At 49.4% G+C, this 8639-nt stretch overlaps 1 protein-coding gene across 7 annotated transcripts in view; it reads right to left on the reverse strand.

The window, feature by feature from the left end:
• Positions 1-1799, reverse strand: part of GDAP1L1 (ganglioside induced differentiation associated protein 1-like 1) — a 36643-nt gene extending 34844 nt beyond the window's left edge. For 2 of the 7 annotated variants that reach the window (XM_011997655.1, XM_011997652.1), the window contains exon 1: positions 1373-1672. In XM_011997655.1, the coding sequence (XP_011853045.1) occupies positions 1373-1552 (180 nt within the window). In that variant the 5' untranslated portion in view covers positions 1553-1672. The other 5 variants (XM_011997654.1, XM_011997650.1, XM_011997653.1 and 2 more) reach the window with 4 other exon arrangements.
• Between the last annotated feature and the right edge of the window lie 6840 nt (positions 1800-8639).

Raw genomic sequence — 8639 nt, forward strand, 5'->3', positions numbered from 1 at the left:
CTGTCCACAGCGCCACAGTGAGTCAGTGGATAATATGATTGGTGGACCAGCTTCATCAGCATCACCTGGTCACTCGTTGGAAAAGCAGCATCTTGGACCCCATTCCAGACCCACTGAATCAGGATGATTGGGGTAGAATCCAGCAGTCTGAGTTTTAAGCAGGATCCTCCAGGGATTCTAATGCATGCTCAAGTTTGAGTAGTCCCAGTTTATAACACTAAGTTCCTAAGTTATACCCCTTCTTCAACAACGCTATCAGCAACCCTGAGAAGGGGTTGGGATTGGAAGTAGCTATTGTTATTATCACTATCCCGCTTTCCAGATGATGAAATGAGCCTGGACCAAGACTCAAACCCAAGTCTTTGGGTTTCAAGGCCCTTTTTCTTCATGGAATCTGTTTTTCCATCTGGAAAAAGAAGCGAGTGGAACAAAAGGATCTTCCAGGAAGAACAGGAGTCAGTGTCAGGCAGTGGTGCCGCTTAGGCCCCGGCAGGACCTGCCTCTGGGCCCTGGCCATGGTGCTGAATCCGTGGCCCAGAGACGGGACAACCGCCTAGGATGGGAGATTGCGCCCCTAGAGGCGCCCCTGTCTGAGGGGTGCAGTTCACTGCCTCACCCCCAGGAAGCGGGAACCCTGAGAATCCAGCATAAGACTGGATTTCCAACTGCCCCTCAGCTCCCCTAGGTCCTAGAAGCATTTTAGGGGCTGAAGCCACTCTGTGCCTTTAAGAGCAAAACAGAGACCTGATGGGCTGAGCCGAGCTGGTGTGAGGGGATAGTTTAACTCCTTCCTTCTCAGCCCAAGACACGGGGTGGGGGGTGGGCGACGACTGGGGACAGACCCTCCAAACCCCAGCCAGAAGAAGGCCCGCAGACAGAGGGGCAGAGGAGCTGTGACCTGGGGGGCTGCAGTGTCCGGGAAGGCAGCGTGCAGGGAGGGACTGAGAGGGGGCTACCGGGGCTGGACCCCAGGAAGCGCTTCTTCTCCCTCCCTGCAGCAGCAGCACCTCCCACCCCACCAGGCCGTCTTCCTAGCAGTGCCCATTCTCTTCCCCTCGCCTTTGTCTCTTTTCTCAGCACTCCCCCCACCCGCCTGCGCCCCGCACCCCGACAGACCTGCTGTTTCTGGGAGGGAAAGAGGCTGAATAGATGCTCCTAAAATTGAGAACTGTGCTCCTGGGGCCCAGGCAGGGCCTGTCGCCTCCCAGGTGAGCAGCCCTGGAAGGAACCCCCGCGTCCCCCGACCTCCGGGACCCCCAGACCCCAGGTTTCCCCCTTCAGTCTTTCGCTGCCGTCAGATCCCTCAAGCCCTGGGGCTCCCCTCCCCAAGCCTCCCGGCCACCGGCGCAGGCGGCTCCCGGCCCGGCTCTACCTTCTGTGAGCTGAAGGACTGGGTCCAGTGGTACAGAACCAGGCTCTCCCTGGGCCAATGGGCGGGGCTGGCCGCCTCGGGAGCGTCGGGGGCCTCCGCCGGCTTGGCCGCATCGCTCTCCAGTGCGGAGATGGGCCACCAGCTGCAGTTGGTGGGGGTCAGATTGTTGGGGGTCGCCATGACAGCCCGGAATCAGAGGCAGGAAAGAAGGAGGCTCCGGCGCGGCGGCTCTCTCTCGCCCAGCATCACATGGCCTCGCCGAGCCTGCCCCTCTCCTCCCTCCCTCCCCGCTCCGTGAATGTCATTACTCACCGGGCAGTTGGGGGAGGGGGCAAGGGGATCCCGGGAGCTCCTTCCTTCTCCTCCCCCTGGCCCGCCCCTGGCCCGCGCCAGAAAAGCCGCCAGCCCTCAGTGTCAGTCTCCCTGCAAGGATGGAAGGAACCCGAGGAAGTAGGTCGTGCCCCCCAAACAGCTCAGCGTGTGGGGCCAGGCACCTGCCAAAGATTCCACCATCATCAACGCTTTCCTGCTTCTCGGTCTTCTAAGGGGCAAATACCTCTTAACTGGGATTCTAGAGATCTGTTCCTTTAGAAATTAGTGTCTGGAAATTTCTTGTCTCGCGTTGAAGCTGTTATCTTCTAACTTTTCCCCTGAAGGGCCTCGAAGGGTAGAGGGAACAGACTATGATATATTTAACAGACACTTACATAGCACTTACTGTATGCCCAGGCACTGTTCTAAGAGCTTTACAACTATCAGCCCATTTAGCTCTCACAATAGTCCTATTAGCTTCATTTTACAGAGAAGGAAACTGAGGCACAGAGAGGCTAAGTGACCTTGCCCAAGGTCATCGAGCTGGTAGGTGTTGAGGCTGATGTGAACATAGGCAGTGTGGCTCCAGAGTCTGTGCTCCTAGCCATAAGGTCATGATAATATGGTAAGAATATAAACAACGGCACAGCAACCATTTATCAACCTGAGCCCCTTACATGCATCATCTCATTTCATCTGCACAATCATCATTTTTCACAGATGAGAAAGGCGAGGCTCAGAAATGTCAAGTCATTGGTTCCAGGTCGCATCTTCTACCAAGGCATAACCAGGTGAGCCCAAAGAAAGCCCATAATGCCTTTGCTGTCACAAAGTCTGCCCTAAACATTCATAAGAACTTCAGAAAAGTTCCTTAATACACCTATACTTCCATTGCTATAAATACTGTGTTTTAATTTATTTACCATTGAGGAAATACAGAAGCAGACCCTGGGACAACAGATGGAAATAGATGTACTAGGAAGATAAGCTCAGTCCTCCCTCTTACCCCCGACCACCCACCCCCATCCATCATGCTGCTAAGGACTCCTGGGTACCTCATCCCCCAGGCTGTAAGCTGTACTCAAAAGGAACTGGTGAACCTCCTTCTACCAGGTAACAGATGTTCTGTGGCCCCTGGGTTTCCCTTTTGCCTTGGCTGCCACAAAACCTATAGCTACATTTTCTATCAAGTCTCAGTTGCTACATTAGCCTCCCTCGTTCAGCATACATTTTTTGTCACTCTTTTGTGAAATTTTTGTTGTTGTTCACTGTTCGATTTTGCAAAAAAGGGCATGGTATATCTTGAAGGAAAATTCAATCCTGTATGCTCCCAGGGTCACAATCTTGCAGGTTTAACAAGTGCCATAGGCGATTCTCATGAGATGCAAGGTTGGTGATACGGTTTGCATCTGTGTCTCCACCAAATTTCATGTTGAAATGTAGTCCCCAGTGCTGGAGGTGGGGCCTTGTAGGAGGTGATTGGATCATGGGGGTGTGCCCCTCTTGGCTTGGTGCTGTCCTTGCAATAGTCAGTAAGTTCTTGTGAGATCTGATTGTCTAAAAGTGTGTGGTCGGGAACAGGTTAAGAAAGCAAAATAAAAAAATAAGTATGTGGCACATCTTCCACTACTCTGTCTTGCTTCCTCTCTCACCATGTGATATGCCAACTTCCCCTTTGCCTTCAGCCATGATTGGAAGCTTTCTGAGGCCTCACCAGAAGCCAAGCAGGTGCTGGTGCCATGCTTCCTGTATAGCCTGCAGAACCATGAGCCAATTACACCTCTTTTCTTTATAAATTACCCAGTCTCAGGTATTTCTTTATCTCAATGTGAGAATGGTCTAACACAGTTGGGAAACACTGAGATAGAGGAAAGATCCCTGGATTGGAGGCAGTAAGATAGGGCTCCTGGTTGGGTGACTTCTCACAGGTCACTTACCCTCTCTGAGATTCGACTCGTCATCTGTGAAGTAGAGATGATGATAACTGCACGAGGCAGAGATGGATCACTGTCACCCAGTGTTCTCAGTCCATAGGACACAGTAGTTGTTGGAAAGTGGCTGCCACTCACCAGGGACTACTCCACTTTGCATTGAGGTGGGGCAACCACATGACTGAGTTGTGGCCAATGAATGTGGGCAGAAGTGAGGAATGCTGCTGCCCATAAAACCCCCATGATCCTCCACTCTCTCTTCCCATCTGCCTATTGAATATCAATGCCTGGAGGAACTTGAAAGCCCCAAGGGAAAGTTGATAAAACTCCCTGTTCCTCCCCACACCTGCTGCCAAATGGACTTTATATGAGTGAAAAATAAAATTCTATTGTGTGAAGTCACTGAGGTTTGTATCTGTTATAGAAACAAGTGCTGTGTTACTGAACATACTGCCTCCAGCAGTGTGGCAAAAGTTAAATACGCTAATGCAGAAGTTGCAAACTGACAATGTGTTGGCTTGGACCCACCCTGCAGATATGTTCTCTTATGCCTACCCCAGTGTTATTTTATTGACAAATTTTAAAATGAGCAATTTCACGCAAACATCTGGATTTCCAGGTTCATGAAAACCCAGAATAGCTGGCACCTGGGTTTGCATGCCAGCAGTTGGACCAGGAGCGGCCATCCTGTTGGGTGGAAATTTGATGGTATGGAAAATCTGGCCCCTATCAATGTCTTGAAACTGGTGGCATTCAGGGAGCCTGACTCACAGCAGTCATGCTCAGATACGTGTTCATTCCCTCAACTAATATTAATTGTGGACCCACTGTGTGCCAGGTGCGTTGCTAGGCACCAGAGATATAGCAATAAGACAGACAGACAGACAGACAGACACTGGCCTGCTCTTTGGCTTGTTCACTTAGCAAGACATCTTGGAAAGAGTTTCCTATCAGCACAACAGGTCTACCCTATACTTTGTAGGACTCTGTACTATATGGATAGATCACAAAAAATTTACTTAACTTCTACTGATGGACATATGTGTTGTTTCTAATCTTTTATAATAAAGATAAAGCTGCAGTGAATATCCTTATTTATATATATTTGCCCATATTTCTATATAATCTGTTTGCTAAATTCCTAGAAGCAATTGAAGGGCATGGCTTTGCCAAACATCACTTCAAAGAGGTTATACCACAGTGCCCATTTCCCTCACCCTTGCCAACGCAGCCTATTTTAAAACTTTTTCTTTGTGAATCTATGGGTAGAAAATGGTATGTCTTTAGTTTGCTTTTTTTTTTCTTCTTATTACAAAACAATTTCAAACATGTGAAAGTAGTTTAATGAACATCTATATATCTATCACCTAGGTATAAGCATTGGAAAAAATTTGCCATATTTGTTTAATTGGGGAGTGAAGTATTTTGAAATAAATTATAGGCATCATGATATTTCTCCAACTAAATATATTGGTATTCGATACTTATAAAGTATCAAATAATTTGTATCTAACATAGGTCATTTTCTTACATAAAATGCAATTTTCATATTAAGAAATTAACAATATGAAGGCCAGGTATGGCGGCTCACGCCTGTAATCCCAGCACATTGGGAGGCCGAGGCAGGCATATCACTTGAGTCCAGGAGTTTAAGGCCACCCTGGGTGACATGGTGAGGCCCCATCTCTACAAAAAATACAAAAATTAGCCAGGCATGGTGTCATGTGCCTGTTGTCCCAGCTACTCAGGAGGCTGAGGCGGGGGGAATCGCTTGAGCCTGGGAGGTGGAGATTGCAGTGAGCTGAGATTATGCCACTGCACTCCAGCCTGGGCCACAGAGTGAGACCCTGTCTCAAAAAATATATTTATATTCAAATCTCTCCAGTTTTGCCAGAAATGTCTTTACAGGTGGTTTCAACCAGGATCCAATCAAGGACCACGAAATGGACTTTGTTCCTGCAGTCTTAAGTCTATTTTAATCTAATATGGTCCTCACTCTGTTTTTTTTTTTTTTTTTTTTTGACCCCCAATGGCAGTGACTCATGAAGAGACTGGGCCAGTTGTCTTGAGCAATGTTCCGCTCTGGGATCTGTCACGTTGCTTCACTGTGGTGTCCTTTAACTTCCTGTACTGTCTCCTATATTTCCCCAAAACTAGGATTTACATCCAATGGATGGATTAGATTTAGGTGGAACATTTTGGGGTAAGAAAGTAATTATATTTCACGAGTGGTGCTATGTGCTCCATTTCACCTCACTTCATGTCTAACTGTCCCACTGCTAATAATGCCAAGCCTGATCATGGGCTTCAGGTGGTGACCACACCTCTCTAGGTAAATGTCCACTTCTCCTCTTCTGACCAGCTCCTTGTGGATGTCCAGTTCCTCATTCATTGATGGTCTGTGACTGAATCAGTTACTATCATTAGAAAATGCTGATTTTCTAATTTTGTCCTTTTGTTGCCATTTGTCAGCTGGCATTCTTTATGTGAATTTCATTAATTATGAGTGAAATTCACCATTCCTTCAACTGTTTAAAAACCAGACCGGGTGTGGTGGCTCACACCTGTAATTCCAGCACTTCTGGAGGCCGAGGTGGGTAGATTGTTTGAGTCCAGGAGTTCAAGACCAGCCTGGGAAACATGGCAAAACCCCGTCTCTAGTAAAAATACAAAATATTAGCTGGGCGTTGTGTCACGCACCTGTAGTCCCAGCTACTTGGGAGACTGAGATGGGAGGATTGCAGTGAGCTGAGATTGCACTACTGCACTCCAACTTGGGCGACTGGAGTGAGATCCTATCTCAAAACAAACAAACAAACAAATAAAAGCCAACTTAACTTCTTTCCTGGTGAATCATCTGTGTTTCCGTGGGGACCTGGACAATGATAGGACTGTGTGATAAGTGCTGTGACTGGGATGGGAAAGGGGTGTGGTAGAGCCAGAAAGGGACGTCTGGATCCCCCGTCTGAGCACTGGTGATGCCAGGGAAGGCTTTTCAGAGGCAATGGCTCTCAGTATGGGTTCCTGCCAAGCAGACCCTAAGACAAGTACTCAGGGCACATAATTAGCTTTGGAGAAAAAGGACATCCTGCGAGGCAAGTGGGGCAGACAGGAAAGACAGCCAAGGAAGGTGTATTGCCAAGCAAGTTACTACTGTGGGTGACCAGGGCTTAATCCCAAAGGGAAATTCTGAGAGCCACACGAAGGCCCTCAGCATTACCCTGCCCAAGGAGGGAGAGAACTGGGGTATTTACACAGAAAGTCCTGTCAGTCGTTGTTTGAGGGCTGCTTCTTGAGAGAAGTTTTAATTCCCTGGCACTTCAGGCCTGCCCTGCAGTTGGCAGAGTGGTTCCCAGTGGCCACAGAAAGCCCTCGGGCCATAAACATGAGTGTTGTGAGCTAGGGGTCAGCTGATGTGCACTGAGTGGGAAGAGTGGGGCGTCCAGGCAGGCATCATCAGCGTTTGCTCAGGGACTTGAAGCAGAGGCTTGTGGGATGAGGGGGCATAGCCAGCTGGGGAGAAGGAGGTGGAAAGGATGCATGCTCCAGGTAGAGACACAGGCCCAGAGGTGGGACAGGGGCAGAGTGCTTGACAGGCTGATGCCCACTCATCTGCTGGAGGCAGAGTGGAGACGTGAGGCTGAGTGGTACTGCTAGGCCACTTAGGCCACCTGTAGGAGTCATCACATTGTGCCAAGGGCACTGGGAAGTCCCTGAAGAGTAGTTTTTTTCTTTTTTTGGGTGGGGGATGGAGTCTCGCTCTGTCGCCCAGACTGGAGTGCAATGGTGCCATCTCGGTTCACTGCAACCTCTACCTCCTGGGTTCAAGCGATTCTCCTGCCTTAGCCTCCTGAATAGCTGGGAATACAGGCGTGCTCCACCATGCCTGGCTAATTTTATATTTTCAGTAGAGATGGGGTTTCACCATGTTGGCCAGGCTGGTCTTGAACTCCTGACCTCAGGTGATCTGCCTGCCTCGGCCTCCCAAAATGCTGGGATTACAGGCATGAGCCACCATGGCCAGCCCCCTAGAGAGTTTTAAGTGGTGAAATTATTGTCCAGTTTGGGTGTGAGAAATCTGAAAAGTACGTATTCCTCACAGGGTGGGACTACTCCTCCCCTCCTTCTGTGACACCTAGAAATGGACTCAGCCAAGTGGTTGCCACTGAATGTGAACTCAGGGCACAATGAGATGGGACACCTGGGGAACATCTCACCCAGACCTATACTGGCAGACTGTATAATAAAAATGTCTGATAACACATATGATCATATGTTATCATGACATAATAACAGCCAGGAGGATGTTCCATGTGCTCAATACCTCGCTAAGCACCCCACTGCCATTATCTCATTGAGGTCGATACTGTTATCACCTTGATGTGAGGATGGATGGTTCAGTTGGTCCATTCTGGGATTCCCCAGCCAGTGTCTCTGCTCCCTGAACATGGCTAGGACACACGGCTGACTTCTGGCTCTCTGGGGCCGCCTTTCCAAGTTTTTTTTACTGACTCTGTCTCCTGTCTTTTTCCAGGCAGGTTTAATACAAAGATCTCAGGGGTGTTTAGTGACTCACAGTCAATCCTCCAATGGTGCCTCATCTCACACAGAGGAGGGCCAAAGTCCTAATGACTTAAGGTGCTACCCGATCTGGCCCCGTCTGGTCCCAATCTGGCCCCGTCTGGTCCCCATCACACCTCCCCATCTCCTTTCGCCCTCCCTTGCCCGCTGCCCCAGCCCATCGGCCTCCCGACTCTTCCCTGGAGGCAGTGGGTGCCGCTCCACACTTGCCCAGGGTCTCTTCACTTGCTGTTCCCACTGCCTGCCATGCTCTTTTTTTTTTTCCCCCCCAAGCTGTCTCCCTCAGCACCTTCATATCTCTGCTCATGTAAATGCCAGCTTAGAATTGGCTAAACCTGGCCGGGTGTGGTGGCTCAAGCCTGTAATCCCAGCACTTTGGGAGGCCGAGACGGGTGGATCACGAGGTCAGGAGATCGAGACCATCCTGGCTAACACAGTGAAAC

Source organism: Mandrillus leucophaeus, unplaced genomic scaffold, assembly GCF_000951045.1.
Source record: "Mandrillus leucophaeus isolate KB7577 unplaced genomic scaffold, Mleu.le_1.0 Scaffold544, whole genome shotgun sequence".
NCBI classification, from domain to species: Eukaryota; Metazoa; Chordata; class Mammalia; order Primates; family Cercopithecidae; genus Mandrillus; species Mandrillus leucophaeus.